Source organism: Salvia splendens, chromosome 3 (assembly GCF_004379255.2).
Source record: "Salvia splendens isolate huo1 chromosome 3, SspV2, whole genome shotgun sequence".
In the NCBI taxonomy this organism is placed as follows: Eukaryota; Viridiplantae; Streptophyta; class Magnoliopsida; order Lamiales; family Lamiaceae; genus Salvia; species Salvia splendens.
In genome coordinates this window covers 16,447,101-16,470,676 of record NC_056034.1, presented here as the reverse complement: position 1 = coordinate 16,470,676, position 23,576 = coordinate 16,447,101, and the positions used below count along the sequence as shown (strand labels likewise).

Below are 23,576 nucleotides of genomic sequence, written 5' to 3'. Positions count from 1 at the left end.
ACTTGGATGGCGTTTTACTTGCACAAAAGGCGCCGACGTAGATCGCGTTTTTAACAAAACACGCCGATGTAGTTGACGAGTTTAAATAAGCACCGTATTTTTTTAAATTCACAAATTAAACGTAAAACGCCAACCTTGTTGGCTTTTTTATTTAATTAACAAAGTGGGTACATTTTCGTTATTATAGTCGTGGACTCCCCACGGATCCGATTTTCTCATCATATTTCTCTCCAAATATCAAAGTACCCTAAACCACTATTGTCGATTCCCATACCCAACAGAGGTATCTAGAGCCTTGTTATTTAAGCATTTCCATATTTTCTTAAACTCCAAATCAAGTTCATATCTTCGAAGAGAGCACGTATGATTTTCAACGCAAGCTATTTTAACGAAACGATTTTGCAAAGTGACTGTTAATTATGAAATAAATAAAGTGAATCTGATGCAAACGTCTAATCAAGAATCCGAAAAAATTCAAATATGGACACAATGATCAACAAAAATGCGTTGGCATAATAGTGACCAATTCAAAAACAACAAATGATACAGGTTGTGAATCACTTCAGCCAAAAATACATAATCTAAGATAGATGGTAAATTTGATTCATCACAGATAAAAACTAACGCTCTTAATGATGATCTTCAAGATTGCAAAAACCAAAATACATAAAATCCTAAAGTAGTTATTTCATCTTTCCACACAATGATGCAAGTAAAACCATAGTTAGCATGGCATCAAAATTTTAGAGGGCTAATCACAATGAAAGGACCTTCTTGACACCAGGAATCTTCTTCGCTCTGTTCTGGCCTTCTTTCAGAATTCCAAAAATAAGTAAAGTTAGACATAGGAAACAACTTAATTTCAACACAGAAAGAGAAACTAACTGTTAAACATGACTTATGCTCTGATTTTGGTTGGAGTTTACGTGTTTAACATGAGAAGAAAATTCTAAAAACATGTTTAGTCTGTACATCTTCTAAGAATAAATAACAGTGAAACAGTATACTATTGGAAGTAACAACAATTTAAAGGAATTACATCACCAAAACAACTAAAATAAGTTATTCCTCATTGCAGAAACAGGTTTAGTATTCAAAGATCGAAATAACGTAACTAAACACGCATCATATAATCCACAGAAATCCACCACCTGATACGAAATTGATTATTATTTTAGCTGACAGTTCTAAAACTATAATCAAAACAAGTTCCCGAAATGATACTATAAGCACTGTTAAAAAAATAGTACTAGTAGTTAAATAAAATAGATAATTACCCACAAGCTAAAGGTATATCTCTTTCATCAATATCTTCGCTTCCACAATCTGCAAACTGCTCAAACTCAGAAACAAGCTTCATCTCCTGCGTGATCAGCTCCGCAAGATCAGGCCGTTTCGTGTTCTTGTAAGCCTCGACCACGGCCTTCACCAGCGCCTCACTAGGCGCGACCTCCCCATGTTTCAACTGGCTGTGCACGCGCTTCACCCCCTCGACCATCCCAGCTCTCCCATAGCAATGCACGAGATTGATCAACGTCACAACATCGGGCTCGACCCCTTCGTCCTGCATCCTCATGAACATCTTCAATGCATCATCTATCTTCCCGTAAGCAACGTACGCCCGGATAGCAGCATTGTAAGCAGAAGCGTTCGACCTCAACCCTACTTCCTCCTTCCTAAAAATCCCGCACCACTCGAGAGCGTAGGCGTGCAACCCCACAATGGAGAAAGCCGAGGTCAACACCGCCTGCTTGGCAAACGGCCTGCCATCGTAGTAGGATGTTTGTAGGTCGCGCACAGCCTCAGCCGGGACACCGCCCTTCTTCAAGACCGTGAAGAGGACCTTGAATGTCTCCTTGTTTGGGGCGACCTTCCCCACCACCACCATCTCTTGCAAAAGCTTGCCGCACTCGACAAGCTGTCCGTGTGCAGCATAGCATGCCATGACTTTGTTGTAACCAACGCAGTCTCTCAAGAAACCCGACTCCCTCATCTGCTCCGCTACCTCAATGGCTGAGTCGAGCATCCCCATGTTCTTGTAGACGAGTATCATGGTAGCAAAGGTGACCCCATCGGCCAAACCCGTCTCCCTCAGATGATCATACATTGCCTCAGCCTCAGAAAGCACCCCCAATTCAGCATACACATTCAGCATGCTGTTAGATGCCACGATATCCAGGCCCCCATCGAGCATCTGCATCCTCTCATACATCCCCCTCGCCCCCTCAACGGATCCGATTTTACCATAAGCCTTGATCATTGAAGTCATGATCACTTGGTTAGGAGAAATCCCAGAGTCCTCCATGGTCTTGAAGTACTCATTTGCTTCCTCAAACTTCCCATCCTCTGCAAACGCATTGATCAACGAGCCATACACGATCTCGTTAGGTCTCACATCTAACAGAAGCATCTCTTGCAACACATCAATTGCAATAGAGAAGCTTTTCTTCTCTGCAAACCTAGCAATCACGGCAGAGAACGTCAAGCATGAAGGCTTAATTCTTGCATCCATCATTTCATTCAAGAATTCTCTTGCTCTGTCCGCTAAACCACCTGCAGCAAGCATCTGGATAATAGAGTTGTACGTGCACTCATCCGGCCAAGTTCCTTGATTCCTCATGCTCTTGAAAAGAAAGATTGCTTTGTCGTACATTTGAGCCTTACCATAAGCTTTGATCATCACATTATACTCCAACACATCCCTCTTCTGCCCAAATCCATCCCTCTCGCCATAAAACAAAGCCTCAGCTTCAGCCCAAAGCCCGTTCTCAGCATAAACATCGAGGAGAGCTGCATAAATCCTCGATGAAAAGCCACCACGGGACTTCACCCTCTCAATCAACAACTTCACTCTCTCATTCATCCCAACACCAACATACATCTTAGCAAGCAATGGCAGAGAACTCTGATCAACACATTTCCCGAACCTCTCAATTTCTTGGATCACAGATTCAACTTCTTCAACCATATTACGCTCACTCAAAATCTTGATCACAACCCTATGTGTTGCATCATCAGGGAAAAGACCAAACTCCCTAATCTTCCTAAACCACCCTAGAGCTGCATCTACATCCCCTAAATCAGCATAAAGTTTCAAAAAAATGTTACACGTCTTCGTATCCGGTCTAATACCTCTCTCCTCCATTGCATCAAGCAAAGCCTCTGCCTCAGACAAATGCCCCTCACTCCCACATATGAAAATCATAGTGTTAAAAGTGAAAACATCCAATGGCACACTGGCCTTCAACATATCAGAAAGCACACCCGCAGCCTCCTCCAAACGCCCCGCCTTCCCATACAAATCAATGAGCGTGTTATAAGTATTCGTCAGGCGCGGCTTCCACGTCACATCACTCTCCTCCACACCACCAAAATCTAAAAATCTCCCCCCACTTCGGAAGAGCTCAGTCAGCAAGAACTGCTTCAAACTCAAAGCTTCCTCATCACTCTCAAAATCTAGATAATCCAGCTCAACTCTCCCAACACACCAATCCTTATAGAACTTATCCGCCTTATCAAACTCGCCCGCATCCTTCAACACCTTAATGACAGTGGACATTGTGACCTCGTCGGGGAAGACCCCCCTTAGTTTCATGTGCTTGATCCACAAAAGAGCCTCCTTCACCAGCCCTGCCTTCCCATACACATCCACAAGCATCCCATACGTGTTGTTCGTGGCCACAACACCCTTCTCGGACATCTCGATCCAGCAGAGGCGCAGCTCATTCCATTTCTGAGCCCTACCCAATGCGCGAAGCACCACATTGTAATGTATCACATTTGGGGTATAATCTTGCTGGGATTTAAACCAATTAAAAACCCTAATTACCTTATCCCACCTACTCTGCTCTTTGAGAATCAAAGTTTGCTCCTTGGGATTGAGCTTCCCGCAATAGGAATCGAGAAGGGTTTCAACATCTCTCCTGCCCCCCAATTCCCGCAAAATCACCGGCAAAACGCCACCGTACTTCTTCTTTTTTCCTTTATTCAAGCTTTTTTGGGACAAATATAAGTCCTTGGAAAGACACTGGAGCTTAAACCCTAGAAAAACCACATCTTTACCATGGTATTGGTGACAACTAAACCTCCAAAATAGCGAGCTCGTAGTGGGGCGAAGGCTGCGAAGCTTACATGGTGAAGAAGATGGAGTTGAAGCTTGTGCCAAAGAACTGCCGCAGCACTGTAACATCATTGTTTTTCAATTTTGAAAAGAGAGGGGGAAAAGAGGCATCTAATTGGGCGCGCTCACCATCTTCTCTTCTAGCTCTTGAATGATTTCCTGGCAATATGGATAAATAGCGGTGAATAGTCGGAAATGGCTATGATTTAGGGTTCAAATAACCTCCAATTTATAATGTGTTCCGTAAAATGTTTAGTGCAACTCTGAAAGAAAAGAGAGACTTGTCCATATTATAATTTAACAAGCCTTTCACCTCTTTAAGTAGGGCTGTCAAATTGGATATCGGGTATTGGATACCCGATACCCGAACCCGAAAAAATCGGGTAATTGGATACCCGATACCCGAAAAATCGGGTTTCAGGTCGGGATCGGGTATTGGATTTTTTGGATTTTCGGGTATCGGGTAACCCGATACCCGATCGGGTAATACCCGAAAACCCGAAAATATATATATAATTTTACTAATCTTTTATTTAATTTGTCACATTTATCAATTAATTCAATTAGGGAATTTAGGGTTCTTAGGCATTCCTCCCTGTACAAGCAAACCAGATGCTATATTCTAACAAAAATGACTTCAACTTCAACGTTCCTATCTCAGATCAAACAGACTTTAATCAAGAGTAGAATTTTGGTTGACAAAAGTGTCGAGGGGCATCAGCTGTTAATCGGTCAATCATTGTTTCGGATCATGCAGTTTTAACATAATGAAAATATCAGAATTAGTGAGAGTATATACCACCACTATCCACGACAGCGACGTCCTCTTCGAACCTGCCCCCTCACAGCACCATTGCAATCCTAGCCACAAGGGTTTAGATCAAATCTTAGATCTGGGATACAGATATGAATCTAAGGAGCACATTGGTACTATATTAGACACTGACAGCATTATGTTATACAGTATCAATTTCCACTTTGGTTTTAACAATTTGTTCTGTTTGTTACATTCTGTAATCCAATCTGTCCCAATTTTAATGGCCACTTTAAATCATCATCTCACCTAAAAAACTGGGGGATAAATATAAGGGCCAAAATATGGGGCATATCTTGACTGCTACAATGCAGAAAAGACAACATATTGTGGACCAGAAATATGATTTTTTTTAAATCGGGTATCCGGGTACCCGATTTTTCGGGACTGGATACCCGAAAATTTTTTCGGATCGGGTATCGGGTAGCAATTTTTTGGATTTTCGGGATCGGGTACCCGAAAATTTCGGGTCGGGTACCCGCGGGCACCCGATTTGACAGCCCTATCTTTAAGTAAATTCTCGTCAAAATCTTTTGTTCCAATCAAATAGCACATAGCCTCTGCCCCAAAATCATAACCAAGCATGCTCATTGTTTTCGTCAAAACTCCAACTTTGTTCATTCAAATTCGAAGTTCGTGTATTTTGTGTTCAACTTGAAAAATAAACAAATGGAATCACCTAAATAAGAAAACAAGTAGAAGAATAGGACGCTCACCTCGAGCCGTAGATTCTGCCCGGCGGCGGCGGTTCGGCGAGACTGAGCCCGTTTTAACGGAAATTTCACGATCTACCCATTTTTAAAACTTTTTAGTGAGAATCTGAAGTTTTAAATCTTGAATTTAAAGATAAAATATAAGGAAATAAACCTTACCGACGACGGCGGCTGCTGGAGTCTTTGAGCGTCGGTCAGAGGCTGAAATCCCTGCAGCACCGGAACTGGTAGGGGGAGAAGGAGCAGACGGCAACACAGCGGGTTTGGAAGAATCGGAAGGAGAGCAAGGAAGAAATCGGCGAATTGGGGGAAGAAATCACAGTAGGTTTTTGTCTACTATTTATAATTATCTTTACAAATTATTATATCTGGTAATAACTTTTATGCTGATAATTCATGAATTTTGTTGAATGAAGCTGCAAATCATTATTTTTCAAGTTCGAAGAATTATTTTGGCAAAAAGGTTGTTTGTGTTGCATACTTTTTGGGATATTTATTGAAACATAATTTATTTAAATAACGGAAGCTATAATTTGTTTGGGTACAAGAGTAATTTGCTAAAATAAATTTACAACATATCCTATCAAATCCAGAAATATTATAATTCCTAAATATTTACAAGTATTAGTACTTATCTTTTATTCATAAAAAAATCTCTCAATAATGGAACCGTATTTTGTATCTGACTGAAGAAAAATGATAAGATAAAAATAGAAAGAATAAAAAAACGTAATTTGTAATGCTGAATTCAAATGCTAAAAAAAATACTACAAAATAGGAGGATTAAAGTATTATTTTCGTAATTTGTTTAAAAAACAAAATTGGGTGCAAAATGTACATCAACAAATGTTTAAAGAACTCATTATTCTAAAGAATCACTACTTTAAATTTAATTGAGAAGAAAAAAAAAGAACTACGTTTGATTAGTAGCTCCAGTGATAATAGAACATGAACATATAAATAATTATAAACCAATTCATCTTATCGCCGGCATAAACCACACATACAAAATAAATATTTTTCATGTTAAACTCATTCTGACATTGATTTGGCTTTTTTAGTTATACTACTATATTAAATTGTATTTCATATTAATTTCATATTATTGTTTTTTTATTATTATTAAAGTGTGTATGTTATTAAGGATGACATTAGTCTTTATAGCATTGAGTACCCCCAAGTGTTGTAATTAATAATAAATAATTACATGTTTTTTTTTTGTTAGTGATAAACATATTTAAGAGAAAGTTTATTTTTATTGAATATTGTATAATTATTTCGAATCAGAAATATTGTGAAAATTTTGTTTTAACACCGTTTCCTCTTTATTGTTATAATTAACATAACCAATAACAAAAAAATGAATTGTAATTTAATTCAATTGAATTTAAAATTTAAGGATAGAAAATGTACTTCCTATATTCTCTCATAGTTGAGTTATTTTTCTATTTCGGAAAGTTCCCTCATAATTGAGTCATTTCAATATATAGTAACTTTTTTTTTCTCTTTCTTACTTTACTCTCTCTTAGGCCATGTTTTGTTGGCGGGAAAGTAAAGTTGGAAAGGAAAATGATTCCTGGGAAAATGATTCCTAGGAATATGATTCCTAATAACTTTACTTTCCCGTGTTTGAAAAATATCAAGATTTGAAAGTATATATTTGATTTAAACACTAAACTAAAAATATACTTATCATTTTTTATTTATAAATATTAATAATACATATTATTTAATAAATTATTAATTACAAATGATAATAATTATATTATTTTATTTATTATTACGATGGATAGTTTAAATATGGATTATACATGATATATAATAATATAATAATAAATAAGATTATTATTATTATTATTATTATTATTATTATTATTATCATCATCATTATATTTACTAAATTTTTAATTGAATAAATTTTATAATTTAAAATTTCACTACAATTTTATTGTTAATTACTAATTTATAAAGTAATAATTATTATATTATTATATAATTATAATTATAATTAATTATTTATAAAATATTATTATTATTATGACAATAAAAAATAAATATTAATATTAATAATATAGTTATAATTATGATAATTTGAATTTATAGTTATTTATTATCCTGAAATTAACTATATTAATAATATAGTTATAATTATGATAATCTGAATTAGTTATTTATTATCTTGAAGTATGGTTTAAATTATTTTTAAAACATTGTAATAAATAATAACGATGATGATGATGATGATGATGATGATGATGATGATGATGATGATGATGATGATGATGATGATGATGATGATGATGATGATGATGATGATGATGATGATGATGATAATAATAATAATAATAATAATAATAATAATAATAATAATAAATTGTACTATATTGCATTAAAAATATAAGAATCCTAAAACTGAGAAAAAGAATACCTAAGAAAAGTTAGGATTCAGAATCCTGGAAAGTTGTACTAATTTTCCTTATTTCAGGATTTTGATTACTTTCCCAGTTTGATTAAAAACGGAAACAAACACAGGAATTTAAAATTTAAGTAATCAGATTACTTTTCCAGACAGAATCCTGGCAATTAAACATGGTCTTACTTTATTCTCTCTATTTTATTGATTTTCTACTTTATTATTTTTGCTTCTCTCTCTCCCTCTCTCTCTTACCTTTTTCTTATCTATTTATGTACATTATCTTTCTTCTTTTTCCATTGTTTGACCATGAGTGTTCTGAACCCGCACTTGGTAGTATCTGACTAATCATGCTCGACTGGGTTTGCAGATTTAGCCGAAAGTCTATTTGCAGATGGCGGGGATGTTTTAATTTTAACCAATTACTCCATTCATGCCTCTTTATGAGTCTCATTTAAATTCGACACGAGTTTTAAGAAATGTAAAGGAAAGTTGGTGAAAAAAATAATGGAACGAGGGTCCTACTTTGATTACAATATTAATATTAATTAAAATAAATAAATATAAAATGAAATAGGGGAGAACATAAAATTAAAAAAGTAAGAGTAATTTTTTTTTTTTTTTTTTAAATTAACTTCATATATTTAGGGTTCAAAAAAAAGTAAGAGTAATTTGGTATTTTGTTTTTTCCGTCAAAAGAGAAAATAATTCAACATAGTTAGAATATCTAAAAAGAAATACAACTAAATTTAGCTAAACAGCAAAAATATTTAGAACATGAGTTACTGATTTGTGATAGCTTGAGTGTATTTAGGATTAGGATTGTGAGAAAGGTTCAAAAGAGGACCAAGGTTCATAGTCTGGACGAAGCAATTTTACATTTTTTCTATTGAAATTCATTTTCATGGTAAATACAGTTATTTTATAGTCCATAAAAAATATTTTCATTATTTTTTTGTTTTAGTGTATCCTTAAAAAATAATCTCAAGTAATGAAATGTTTCTCTTAAATTATTGACAAACGCTATTCTATTCGCTCATTTTCTCTCTTTTTTTTTCTCTCTTCTATCTCATATTTTAGTTTTCCATTAAAATACGAATTGTCCATCTATCTATAACTATTTTTTGAAAGGATTTGGATTTTCCATATGCTGTGTGTTCTGTTACGCATCTCTAGAAAAGGGAACCGAAATAGGAAATACAGACAGAGAAGCAGAGAAAGAATTGGAAGGGAAAATGGATATTAGGTCGTCGGATTTGGATCCCCTGCGGTGCACAGCACTACTGTGCACCTCACAAAAAATAAAAAAATATTTTTTTTTATTATTAAAAAATTGTTTTGTGAGGTGCACAGCAGCGGGGGATCCAAATCCTAGGTCGTCAGTCTTGGAACAAATTGACATCGCTGAAAAGTAACTACTGCTGCTATTCATGAAATTTCCCGGATTCATCTTCGCATTTACTGTAATTTTGTAATCCGATTTGCAGTTACCTCGTCTGCTGCTTGTTCGATGAGGCGGCCTCGTTGTCTTCTTCTGTTCTTAAACAACTGCTGATCAATAATCAGGTTTCGGAATTTGATATGCTGGAATCAGCTGGCATGGTTCTCGTACAATCCATGAAACAATTGACAAGGTCAATTCTTTAATTGACTAAAATTTCTGCTTATATTTCAATTGACAAGGTTATTTGCAGGACGTCGGAGATATTGAAGGACTTCAAACTCTTATTTGGTTCACTCAATCTCATTCCTGTTCAGGTTTTCGTTACGGGGTACATTTTCCGCAATATTTAATTTGAATTTTAGGTTCTACTTCTTGTGGTTTAAAAGCTTAATTTCCCATACATTTTTGAAGACCCCTAAACAGCTTATAAAACAGCCTCTTACTTCTTAACTAGAGATTCTGTCTTATTTGGAAAAATGTTTCTCCAATGCAATTCTATAACTGATAAGCCAACCCTAGGGCGTTTTTTGGATAATCTATAGTACAAAAGGGAGCATGGAAATACATGAGAACTATGTATGTGAATGTGCTTATTAGTTTTATGCAATAGCAGCAGTGTTTTATTGTGGTGTTTAAGGAAATAAAATATATACATTAGTCAAGAGAAGGATAATTAGAGAATTTCCTTATCCTCCCAAACCCCCTAGTTTGAGTTCTCCAATTTTCTGAATCTCGTTGTTTTCGGATAGAATTAGTCTTCTATAGGGACTTTACAGTTGACTCTGATACATCGGGAATCTATGTTCGTTGTATAGAATGAAGGCAAGTGGTGATTCTGAAGATATCAGTTATTCGATCTGAGAGTTATATATATGTTTTTATGATGGGAAGCCTAATCATGCATTATCCTTTTCCAAGTGCGTCATCTGCTACATCATATATCTTATGTTAAATGTCATTATGTCAGCAAGGGTGACTGTTTTATTGCCCCACAGGGTGTGCTTCCAATTGTCAGAGGGCCTCTCAACTATTGCTCAAGGTTATCTTGAGGAATTTGTAAACAGCTGGACGTATGTGGATGACAAATACCATCCTGTTTTAGGTGAAGAAGACAGGGGGATCTCACTATCCATTTCTTATCACTGTTGACAAGTATTTAGAAGCTGTCGAGCTTTATGTTGTGACACTTCTTGCTACAACTTTGAAAGACACAAACCTGGCTATATCCTGGGTAGAAAAGGCTGTTCTGCCCATTGAGAAGCGTCAGGTAACATAAGAAATGTCTTATCCTTTTTCTAATTTCATAGCGTCCAATATCTTATGTCATCCTTTCCATCAACCAATCACTACTATTGACCAATGGTCGTGTATATAACAACTTGGTCAAATTTATATATCTTCTTAAATATTTTCATAAGACAAGGCATCCTCACTAAAGTTAAGAATCATCTTAAACTGCTTGCCTATTTTTCTGTAATTAAAAATGGATATCTGACAAGTAGAAGCTAAGGATTTTGTGGGAAGTCAGTATCGAACACTATAATGGTTGGTGTGGTCATCGTTCTATTTTTCAACTCTCGGATTAAAATACCATGAAATGCAATTTGTTGGATCAAATCACACTGACTGAGTGTGTGTGGATCCCTTGGGTTATTTGATACTGGGGCTTCTTTCGAAATTAATATTCATTTTGTCTGGGTTGTTCTATTGGATCTATATACTTACATTGCTGCTCATGAACAATATCCATAAGTAACTAATTTATGTAATTTCAGTAGAAACTTTCTGCTGTTACATAATTGCTTCTGCTATTGTCTCACAGGTTCTTCTGAGGCGCTTACAATCAATGAGTTCTTCCATGACCAGTTCATCTCAAACTTCTATATACAAACCTGAATTCTTAAAAGACCAAACACCATATAATGCACATCAGAAAGATAATGCACCGGGATTCCCTACTCACGAACAAAATAATACAGCAAAGGCGGAAATTCTGAAACTTTCTCGTAACAGAGTTCCATATTTCTCGTGGTTTCCTACTTTTAGTGTGAAGTTAGGAAATGTTCAATTATCAATACCAAGTGGGAAATTTCTGTTGGCATCTCTCCTATTGATCATGTTTTACATCACAAGAAAAAAGCAAGCCATGTTGAAGAGGTGAGAATACTCTTGGCCTCACTGGTGGAAATCATTGGCATCATTTTTAGATTTTACTTATCATGATTCTCTATTTCAATAGTTATCAACTCGCTGACAGACTGTTGCAATCTTTTGCAATACTTGCTCTATCCATTTCATAGTTTTCTCTAGCTCACAGCTAAAAAGGTGATAGTCTTGAAGGGCAGTATAATTAATTCTGCTTCAATTGAAACGAAGGAATCTCTTTATAACTGCTCCAAACTAAAACATATTTGTGCAATCATTACTTGACTGAGGATTCAACCACACATTGACATCGACTGTAATATCTATAAATTTGAAAAATCAGGATATTATACAACTTGGATGTTTTTTAAGTGTAAACATTTGTAGTCTTTTGGGTCTTCACATTATTGCATTTTCATATTCCTTGTTCTCGACTTATAGCTAGTTGTACGGAACCTTGTTTTTCGTAGTGCTAACTGAATTTGTTTGCGAATGTTTGGCCAATTTTACAATCTCCGTCAGTTGATACAATAGAGAAGAGATGCATATTTTATTTTCCTTAAATTTTGCACAGAATCTGTTTAATCACATCTATCATACTATGACTTTAGTCTTCAGGTAACTATTAGTAAGGACTTGTTGTGCTGATGCAGGTTTCTTGTTAAGTATGCTCTCTCTTTAAGGAAGGCTTTTTTGGACCTGTGGCAACTTGCATTCTCATACCAAGTAAATCCCCTAGCTGCTGTCCAAACTTTGCCTAACTCAACACGAGGGAGCCGCTGACTGGACGCTTCCTGCCAGTTCAAATCCAGTGAGATTTGAGGGAAATTGTGAAATGATACTCTTGCCCTTTGTGTAGGGAAATTGCTAAGAAGTTTATTCAATTGCTATGCTGTGTTAAGTGCCTGTTACTATAAATGCAATGAATGCATCTGTTTTGTCCTATATTCTAATAAACATATGTTCTGCTTGGATTTGGTCACTCGTAATTGATGCTATCCTCGCTTTGAATCCAAACAATGCTTGAGAAGAACCACGGTGGAGTGGACCGAAGTCTGCAACCCACGGCCTGTACAAGAAGTTGGATTGTTTGCTGAGGAATGGAGTCCAGTGCCTTCGGCAGGATTAGAAGCTAACGAACGAAGCAAAGCGTATGCAAACTGGAGTCAAGAAGTATGAAGAAAGCGTGAGGATTGTCATCGAATTCGTTAGGATTTTAATTTTTTTTAAAGTCAAGTTTGATAAATAGAAATGGGACGGTTTATGTATGTATATACTATATGGGAGCATTATTCATTAATTAAGGTCAAATATGGTCCACTACATATAAAATGGATGGTGTAGTTTAGTTACAATTCGTGTGCACATACAAGACATAGCAATTATAGAGTAAAAATGTTTGACTGGAACAAAAAAATACAATTCACTATATGCAATGAACGTATTTTACATTATGTATTGAACTTTAGGATATTATCATGTTGCTACGAACCTTATATGTAAATTGTTGCCATTGTTATTTAATCGCTATAAATTCGAAAGCGCACTTATATTGAACTTAGATTATTATATAGTATATTGAACTTAATGGGAAATGATAGGCTAGATACTCTATATATAGGATCTTATGTCATCGCCATCCTCATACTCGTTTAATAATATTTATATGAATTTTGGTAGCATAAATATATCACACATATAGCTACAAAGATTTTTTTTAAAAAAAGAAGCAATTTTAGGGATGAAAGTATTGGTTTGTTCTTAATTCATGAATCATGACTACAAACTACAAAGCTTCATAGTTGTGTAGTGTAAGCAAAATATGGCAAGCAATTTATAACTAAAAAGCTTGTGATTGTGAATTGTTGGGTTCAAACCATCCAAAAAATTAGAAAATGTGCTAGCAAGCAGCTAATACTCTATTAGTATTTGGCCATTTGGGAAATGTCCCAAGAACAAAACTCAAATTTCATATTACTATTATGTAATTTGGAATGCATTGTTGAACCTTGCAACGATAAGAGTATAAAATTTGTAAGCATATCTATTTATAGCTTTAGAATAGTAATTTTATAAATTACTCCCTCCGTTTACAATTAAGTGTCTTCAAGGTTTTTTTTTGTCTGTCCATAATTAAATGTCATTTAATTTTTACTACTTTTAGTAATGGACTCCACATTTGACTATTCATCTCACTCCCATTTTATTATAAAACTAATGGAGTATATAATAGTAAGGCCACGCTCTGCTAATTTTTTCTACTCAATTTCCATTATATTTCTTGAAACCCGAGCCGAGTTAATTTATGATACTTAATCGTTGGCAGAGGGAGTTAGTTCATTCACTCCTTTTAACAATAATAGAATGAAATAATAACGTTATATTTGTGGCAATCAGGAAACAAAGAGCTGTGTGGGGCGCCGCTTGAATCATGCTCCGCAAACAACGACGAGAGCTTCCAGCACCTGTTCCCGGAGACGACAATTGGTGTCGTCGCCGGGGTAGCCCTCGTATCCCTTTTAGGAGTTTGCATCTTCCTTATGTGTCGCAAGAAACAGCAAGGAGGCAGCCCGGAGTTAAACCAAATGGAAAGAGGCAGCCCGGAGTTAAACCGAATGGAAAGGGGCAGCCCGGAGTTAAACCGAATGGTAAGAAGCATCGGAAGTGCATCGCCCGAAGGCGGGAAGCCAAGCGTGAGGCTGCTGACTTTCCTGAAAGAAGAGACGGAGAGGTTCGACATGCAGGAGCTGCTGAAGTCGTCGGCCGAGATTCTAAGCAGCAGCGTGTTCGGATCGACATACAAGGCGGATCTCAAGGGGAAGAAGATGACTGTCAAGAGATTTAAGCACATGAACCAAGTAAGCAAGGAAGATTTCAACGAGCACATGAGGAGGCTCGGCCGCATCAACCATCGCAATGTGCACCCTATTCTCGCCTTCTACTACAAGAAGGAGGAGAAGCTCTTCGTAGCCGACTTTATCCACAACGGCAGTCTCGCCGCTCCAAGACACTGTATGTTTGTATATCTAAGAATACTGAGTTTTAATGCGAAATTGGTAAAGTATGATAGATAAAGAGAAAAGTAATTGAAATAGTGTTAGTGGGTGGTGGACCCACCTTATTAATAGTTTAATACGTGGTGAAAAATTTTGTGGAATAGATTGAAATAATAAAGAAAACTACTCTCCTGTCTTACTCTAAGTGGATTATTTTTTTTGGCACGAGATTTTATGCAGTTGTGTTTTGTGAGTTGAAAGAAGAGAGAATAAAGTAGTGATGATATTTCCATTTAAGGAAATGTGTCATTAGAATGACATATCCAAAAAAAGGAAAACGCGTCACCTATAATCGACGACCAACCCTAATTCGGTAAATTTTTATGATCAGGAAATCAATCACTAGAGTGGAGGACGCGGCTGAAAATCGTGAAAGGGGTGGCGAAAGGGCTTCTCTACCTGCACAATGAGCTACCCAGCCTCACTCCAGCACACGGCCACCTCAAGGCGTCCAACGTGCTCCTCGACGCCGACTTCAACCCCCTTCTCAACGACTACGGCTTAATCCCCATCCTCAACAAAGACCATGCAAAACCCCACATGATCGCTTACAAGTCGCCTGAGTACAAGGAAACCGCCAAACTCACCAAGAAAACCGACGTTTGGTGCTTCGGACATTTGATACTTGAAATCTTCACCGGGAGACCCTCCGTCATAGACCAACAGCCTGATGTCGACGTCGCCACCTGGCTGAAAACCTCCGGCACTGGCGCGCCGGTGTTTGATCAGGACATGGCTGTGACGGGTGACATGATGAAGCTATTGAAAATAGGGTTGAGCTGCTGCCAGGCCAACCTCGAGAGGCGGCCAGAGATTAAAGAGGTGGTTGAGATGGTGGAGGAGATCAAAGACAAGGAATTCAATGATGATTTCGTATCATCATACGCCAGCGAAAGTGACATGCGATCATCAAGAGGATTATCTCAGGATTTCAAATCCATCAATTTGTAGATCACAAAATTTACTTACATTGATAGATATTCTCATTTGCTCTTGTAATATTTATCTGTGCTTAAATTTTGATCTAGTGATTGATTTGTATTCTTAACTGGGAAAATCTATTTGGAAATGGTGTTACTAGTGTGCAATAATTATTACGTACTCCCCATGTCCGTGATTAGAGTCAATTGAGGCTTTTTTTTTTGGCATGTGATTTAAGAAATTGATGTTTAAAAGTTGAAGTGGAAAGAAAATAAAGTAGGAGAGATAATAAAGTTTTTTTCTAAAAAAAAATTTGACTCGACTACCATGGGACGAGCCCAAAAAGAATTTAAGGAATACAATTCAACTATCCTGAGAAGAGAGGAGTATTCATTTTATAATCAAATATGTGTGAAATAAGTTAGTGGAATGTGTGACCTATTTACCATTTATAGTAAAAAATGAACAGAAACTCTTAATTGCAGACGGCCTGGGATTCCTAATCGAAGAATGAAAAATATAATATCATCAACAATCATGCATAATACGGAATGTGTGAAATGAGTGCAAAAAGAGATAAAAACATATGTTTCCACCATTTTCCGTCAAAGATACAAACGCTCACTTGAATCTAATGTTTTTGAATAATGGCGCATGAAATGAAAAAAGGCAAAATATGAAGTAAAGATGAAGTAGTATCATTCTATATAATGGTTATCATTTGACTCAAATAATAATGCAATTGAAGAATTATTCTTGATCTAAATCACAGACTATAAATATTCAAAAGGTACAGGCATCAGTAGCAGTTTCACGTACCTGCAAACTGTGCTGGCACGAAACTAATGTCCACAATGCTTGCAAAACGAGACAGCCACGTTCCATATTCTAGGTCGAACGCAATCTGAGGCGTATTTTCAGATAGCCAAACTTGCTAGCACCGGGTGAAGAGCCCTCAAAGACATGAGGCAAGAAGCCAGTGCTTGCTATGTACCTCTGCTGAATCTGCACACCGGCATAAACTTTGTAATACTTGGAAAAAATGGTGGCTAGAACAAAATATCAAATGCTTTTCATCCTGACGTGTGATGCAAATCATGCAACTTGATAAATAGGAAATAAAGGGTTCAAAACTAATTGCTGTTCGAGGTTAGAACAATATCGTAAATTTACTTAACCATAGTTGCTTCATTGCATACTACCAACATTTTGAGATCTGGAAAACTAAGCAACTGTAATAGAGAGAAAAACTTGGCAGTGTTATGGTCTATTTTCCAGCCGTAAGTAAGTGAGAAGGAGAAATTTATCCTATCAACCACCTCGAATATAGACTTAAATAGGGGGGCAAGGTAAGGGTGCAGTATCATTGGCAGAGCCAGTCGAATATTGGTTTTATAGGACCACCAATTCTCTCAGGAAGAGTATACAGTTGCAAAGGTTTCAGCTTATGATTAATGAACCAATTTAGTAGTAGGAAGTACAGCTTCAGCCAATAAATGAACCATATACATGTAAAGATGGTGTTGTTCATAAAACGAGACAATAAAATGTCACACGTGCAGTTTGTAAAGAATGGATATCAGCTAGATATGTTGTAAACTAGTATAAAAGAATACTTGAAAGATACCTTAGCAATTTGCTCTCCACTTCTTGATATGTTTTTCCCCAAGACACAAACTGTTCCTCCGGAACCTCCGCCAGATGAAGTGAGTTAGTGGAATGTGAGACATACTTACCATTTATAGTAAAAATGAAGTGTGACTCTTAATTGGGGACGGACCGAAATGGAAATAAAAAAAGTTTGGGCTCAGATTGGACTTGACTATCTTCAAACATATCTGAAGAAGTGGGTGACCCAATACCAAACACTGAAGTCAATCATCACAGCGAATTGCACCAGCCGGGAATCGAACCCGGGTCTGTACCGTGGCAGGGTACTATTCTACCACTAGACCACTGGTGCCATTGCTTAAATGGCTTGTATATTCATTATTTCATTGCATAACTAATTTTATCAAGACAATTTACTTTGTGCTGCTATCGTATTGTGTCGATGATTTTCTTATCATCTCGTGTACAGATTTGGCCTTATCATGTCTTTGTAGAATCCAAAGACATATAATATAGCATGTGCCGTGAAAAAAAAAAAAACATTAATAAAATTATAAGTGGAAACTACGTAAATGGTCTTGAACCATTAATAAATTGTCATTTCATTCCTATCTTCGTTCTATTCATATCTTCATTCCATCCCATCGTACCAAGAAGGGCTTAATAGTAACTGACATGTCCTCGTCCGTTGGAACTAAAACGTAGTTTTTCAGCATACATTGGATACTTTAGTTGCGCAGATGAATGCTAGGAAACTCATTACATTTGTCTCTGGTATTCTATGTTTGATCTACGAGGAAATGCCCAATGTGAAATGAAGTTCCAAATCCTCGCATCAATAAAAAAATGTGGTCAATAGTTAAAAGATACCTGATACATGAGCTCTCCAAGTGCAGAGAGTTGATCATCGGAAGGAGCAGCAGATAGCAATGCTTTGAATGCCTAAACAGAAATACATGGCAAATTATCAATGGATCATACCACATTGTGTAGGTAATAATAATCAACTCATATGTGATCCAAGAAGTGATTATACCATTAAAAGAAATTAAAAAATAGCATATGATATAATGTTGTAACTAAACTGATGGGATTGTTATATGTTATTCTAGTTTTAATTGTCAACACCCTCCCTCTAACCTTTAAGGTGAAGTTTAAAGAGATTGGACTTTTTTTTTCTGATCAGGTTGGACCAGCCCTAAACCCTATCAAACTGGTCCAAATTTATGGCCCAGTTACTGGGTTAGTTAAATTGGCTCATAGTCGGCGCCACGCTCTGATACCATGATAGAAACTCATGAGGTTCCATGCTAATACCAATTGGTGATAGGAGGAATAGCCCATGAGACTTATATAGTGGTTTCCATTCTCTCATTAATCTTTATACCGATGTTGGATAGTTATATATACTCTCTCCGTGCCATATTAGTAGAGTCTCTTCTTTTCAGCATGGAGAATAAGAAAGAGATATTAAATATATTAAGTGAAGATATATTAAAGTAGGAAAGTAGAGGGAATAAAGTGAGGGAATAAGTGTTACTTTTTGCTAAATAAGGAAATGACTCTACTATGATGGAACGTCCCGAAATTAAAAAATGACTCAACTATTGTGGAATGAAAGGAGTATTATTTTTAGTTTCAATTGCCAACATAGTAAAATACTAAAACCGAAAAAGTCACAAAGGGGCACTAAATAGAGTGTCTATAACATTGCCACTAGTGTGATGGACAGGTGCATTACATATGTTCACAGTATTGCAATAAGATGCTAGAAAATATTTCCACAGTTTTGAGTTCACTAATTGAATGATTTGGTTAAGAAAACCTGGTTTTCTATAGAAATTCTCATTGAGATTCCATACTGTTTTGACAGGAAAAACAAATGCAATAATGATAACAGTTTCTCATATTCATTCATATACAGAAAGCGCATTCTGTATAACTTACTGACCTTGACTCGAAAATTTCCATAGATTGGATGTCTTGTGGGTGCTCCTACTGCATAACTAAGCTTCCTATCAATTATTGTAACGGGATCATCATAATTCTCGATAAATTCATTGCCAGATACAAATTCTAGGAGTTTATGTACATAACGTTCCTCATATCTGGTAAGAAAAAAGAAAGACTTAATAAGCTCACATTAACATTTTCATAAAAAAAAATTTGTATTAGTATCAAAAGTAATGTGAATATAACCGGTGTGGGGATATGTTGGATAGATAATCCATTGCAGCTTCAGCTTTAAGTAACTCCATGCCATCTTCACCCTTTCCATTATTATTAAGGCCTTCGACTTTCTTTGAATTATGAAATGCCATGGATTCAATCATCTTTCTACCCATAAAGGTGCCAATTCTTACAGATCCATAATCTGCACCTCCCACACTGTAGCATTTTATAGTAAAAAAGGGAATGACTTAGAACGGTGCGTGCCATAACATTCTGTTTGCTAGTGACAATTACCGAAGAGAAAAATGTACTCCGTATTAATAAAACTAACTTGCAGGATTCATTTTTGCCAAGTCAATGTGGGAGAAAACATGACTTTCGCCAAACCGATGTGAGACAAACATACTATTAGCACACATGACCAAACATATCCACATCGACTTTAGCCTGCTTTGATACCATTTTAGGATTGGGCCAATTATATCCTTTATAAGAGGAGAGGGCTGTCCATCTTATATACTACTAAAACACAATCTTTACCAAGTCGATGATGGACTAATATGTCATAATATGTGACTGCAATATGCACCATGGATACGATGTCTATTTGAGAAGAAGCTTGAAATGGAGTACATTCAATTGCCACCTAAAATAAATAGAACTCAATCTCTACCCAACCATTCCCATATCAAGACTATAAAATGCATACTTCAGATTCTTTTGCGATGTCAAAAACGTTTCTGAAAATCATTAGTAAGTTTTTCACAACTATTGGTTAGTGACAACCATAATTAACTTTCAAATGTAGTTAGTAACTATTTGATTAAGATCTCAGCAGTGCAGATGCCCTCGACCTCTACACAACACGATTGACTCTTATCGCATCCCTTATGAAGGGGCTCGGCCGTCACATGTGTCGTTAATGCCCTAAACACTTTTGTTATACTTGTGTATCCATCTTTCTTATTACAATTGAGATATGAAATATAAAATATTATTAATGATACAAAGCTAAAAATTTTACGTTAAGGGGGTGCTCACCTCCTTGATGTGGTCAGTTTTGGGTGTATATCTGACCACTTTCATGTGTGCAGTGAATGTGATACCAATATTGAAAGCTGTAATAATGGAGTGCTCATTTCAGTTGGAAGAAGCTCGGCTAGAAAGGAGTTCGGTAAGCTCGGCTTACCGAGCTGGAACTAGCCTGGAACTAGCCGAGAAGAAGAAGGCAGAAGTCGGTAAGCTCAGCGGTAAGGAAGCTCGGTAAGGAAGCTCGGTAAGGAAGCTCGGCGTTGAGCTGGAATGAGCCGAGAAGGAAGGAGTTCGGTCTTGAACCGAGGAAGGAGTTCGGTCTTGAACCGAGAAGGAAGAAGCAACCTAGCCGAACTAGCCGTTGGAGCAGCAGTTAGTTAGCTGAGATGTAGCGGTTATTCTTCTTGCTTTCTTGATTCTTCTTGTAGTTAGTTAGTAGCAGTTGCTACTTGATTATAGAGCTTTAAATAGCTCACCGTGTATGTAGTTTAGAGTAGAGTTTAATCAATAAAGAGTTTTCCAGTTTTCTCTCCAAGATTATCATCTTCAATACTCAAAGTGTGAGTGTGTGTGTTTTCTGCATTGTGTGATCTCATACAACAGTGAGTGTGTGTGTGATCTTATTGAGTGTGTGAAAGCCTTGTGTGTGCGAATCCTAACAAGTGGCGCCGTCTGTGGGAAAGGGATATTGAAACTGATTTGCAGAGGATCAAACGGTTTCAGAAATGGCAGCAAGGCTTGATGCAGAAAAGTTCACAGGCAAGAATGATTATGGCCTGTGGAAGATGAAGATGAAGGCGGTTTTAATTCAACAAGGCTTGGCGGCAGTTCTTGCAAAACCAGAGGAGAAAGGAAAGGCTCCAGTGCTTGATGAAAAAGCTCAGGCAAAGATGGAGGAAATGCAGCTCAAGGCACATTCTGCAGTGATTCTGTGCCTTGGAGATAAGGTCTTGAGGGAAGTTCAAGAAGCCAAGACTGCGGTGGAGATCTTGGACAAGTTAGATGAAGTTTACTTGGCCAAATCCTTGGCTAACCGGCTGTATCTCAAGAAGAGGCTGTATGCCTATAGTTTTTCTGGAGATAGGTCCATCATTGAGCAGCTAGAGGAGTTCAACAAGATCATTGATGACCTGGGATCTGTTGATGTCAAGATCTCAGATGAGGATAAGGCCATTCTCACCTTGAATGCCTTGCCTAGCTCGTATGACCAGCTAAGTGATGCAATTATCTATGGAAGAGATAAACCTATCACCTATGCAGAAGTCTATTCAGCCTTGATGGCCAAAGAACTCCAGAAGACAGCCAACAGAGGCTCTGCAAGCTCCAATGTTCAAGCTGCAGAGGCCTTGAATGTGAAGAAGTTCAAGAAGCAGAACTTCAAGAAGAAGTTTGAGGGCCCTAAACCCTCAAGTTCTGATGCTCAGAAGGAAACCAGAGCTTGCTATTGGTGCAAGAAACCTGGACATTTGAAGAAAGATTGTCATGCATGGAAGAGAAAGATGGCCTCTGAGGGACACAATCAATCTGATTGTGTGGAGAGTGCTGATCCCCCGGCTCAACTCATGAATATCAGTGATAGTGGGGTCAGTCATAGGTGGATAATGGACTCGGGGTGCAGCTTCCATATGTGCCCCAATAGAAGCTGGTTTCATGATCTTCAAGAAGCATCGGGTACGGTTGTTCTTGGTAATAATCACATTTGTCAGATCAAAGGAATAGGGAAGGTAAAGCTAAGCCTACAAGATGGCTCTATAAAGATCCTAACTGGGGTGAGGTATATTCCAGAAGTAAAGAGGAACCTCATCTCATTGGGAATGCTGGAACAGAAAGGGTTCACCATATTGATGAGTCAAGGAAAATTGTTTGTGAAATCTGGAGATGCAGTGATGATGGAGGCTGACAGAGAGCATATTCTCTATTATCTGAAGGCTAAGGCTGTTGATGGAGAAAGCAATGCAGTGTCAGATGATTCCATAATGCTATGGCACAAGAGATTGGGCCACCCAGCCGAAGGAAGCTTGAAAGAACTCATCAAGAAGGGTCTGATCTCTGGAGATTTCAACAAGATGGACCCCTGTGAGCAATGTATACTTGGAAAGGCTAAGAAGGCACCCTATCCTACAGGTATTCACTCTTCTACAGCCCCTTTAGACTACATACATAGTGATCTTTGGGGGCCTTCACCGGTGTGTTCAATTGGTGGAGGAAAGTATTATCTAGCTATCATTGATGACTATACAAGGAAGTTGTGGGTATATATTCTTAAAGAAAAATCTGAAACACTCACAAAGTTCAAAATATGGTGTAAGGAGGTTGAGCTAGAGAAGGGTAGAAGTGTTAAATGCTTAAGGACAGACAATGGCCTAGAGTTCTTGTCTGCTGAGTTTGATCTGTTTTGTAAAGAGAAGGGTATGAAGAGGCACCGGACTGTTCCTGGTAATCCTCAGCAAAATGGTGTTGTGGAAAGGATGAATAGGACAATCCTAGAGAGGGTGAGGTGCCTACTTCTTGGGTCTGGTTTGAGCAGCAGATTCTGGGGTGAGGCTGTGTATACGGCAGCCTATCTCATCAATAAATGCCCATCTACTGCCCTGAAATCTGAAACTCCTGATTACATGTGGTATGGAGCTCATAGTGACTACTCAAAATACAAGGTGTTTGGGTGTGTGGCCTATGCTCATGCTAGGCAAAGTAAGCTTGAAGCTAGGGCTCTGAAATGTATCTTGCTGGGGTATCAGAGGGGTGTTAAGGGGTATAGGCTCTGGTGTATTGAGCCCGGTAAGCAGAAGGTCTTGGTGAGTAGGGATGTGGTGTTCTTGGAGGATCAGATGCCATACCTGAAAGATAAGCTGGACTCCAGTGAAGATGAGGGTGATTTCTTCAAGGTGGAGCCTGTGGGGGTTGGCCTAGGAGCAGGTGGAGTTATTGACTCAGGGAGTGAGTCTGATTCAGATAAAGAAGAGGCTCCAACTCAGGGCAACCAGGCTGGTGAGTCTATATCAGACTCTATCAGAGACTATCAGCTTGCAAGGGACAGAGTTAGAAGAGAAACAAGGCCACCAACAAAGTTCTCTGATGTTGTGTATTATGCTCTGTGTGCAGCTGAAGGTATTGATGGTGCAGATCCACTCACAT

General features: G+C 37.4%; 1 protein-coding gene, 1 non-coding gene and 2 pseudogenes across 8 annotated transcripts; 2 read left to right on the top strand and 2 right to left on the bottom strand.

Moving 5' to 3' along the window:
• Positions 1-532: 532 nt before the first annotated feature.
• LOC121795264 (pentatricopeptide repeat-containing protein At1g73710-like) lies at positions 533-6,114 on the bottom strand. Of its 7 annotated transcripts, XM_042193766.1 has the most exons (6): positions 5,807-6,114; positions 5,651-5,722; positions 4,920-4,981; positions 4,132-4,279; positions 1,278-4,041; positions 533-811 (listed from the first exon to the last, which is right to left on the bottom strand). In XM_042193766.1, the coding sequence occupies exons 4-6, from the start codon at positions 4,190-4,192 to the stop codon at positions 736-738; spliced, it is 2,901 nt and encodes a 966-aa protein (XP_042049700.1). In that variant the 5' UTR covers positions 4,193-4,279; positions 4,920-4,981; positions 5,651-5,722; positions 5,807-6,114; the 3' UTR covers positions 533-735. The 7 variants fall into 7 exon arrangements, with proteins under 7 accessions (XP_042049700.1, XP_042049695.1, XP_042049697.1 ...); XM_042193761.1 differs by having other exon boundaries at positions 1,278-4,279; XM_042193763.1 differs by having other exon boundaries at positions 533-808; positions 1,278-4,279.
• A 2,999-nt stretch (positions 6,115-9,113) lies between these two features.
• Positions 9,114-12,969, top strand: LOC121795263 (annotated as a pseudogene).
• Positions 12,970-14,294: 1,325 nt separating this feature from the next.
• LOC121796666 lies at positions 14,295-15,656 on the top strand (annotated as a pseudogene).
• A 1,862-nt stretch (positions 15,657-17,518) lies between these two features.
• Positions 17,519-17,589, bottom strand: TRNAG-GCC. Its single transcript has one exon. It is a non-coding gene; the product is annotated as a tRNA-Gly (tRNA).
• Between the last annotated feature and the right edge of the window lie 5,987 nt (positions 17,590-23,576).

Bases quoted from the DNA above. Each gene is read 5' to 3' on its own strand.
- LOC121795264 (XM_042193761.1), bottom strand. From the start codon at position 4,192: ATGATGTTACAGTGCTGCGGCAGTTCTTTGGCACAAGCTTCAACTCCA. The intron at 812-1,277 runs GTAATTATCTAT...GAATTCTGAAAG, and splicing joins GATATACCTTTAGCTTGTGG to AAGGCCAGAACAGAGCGAAG.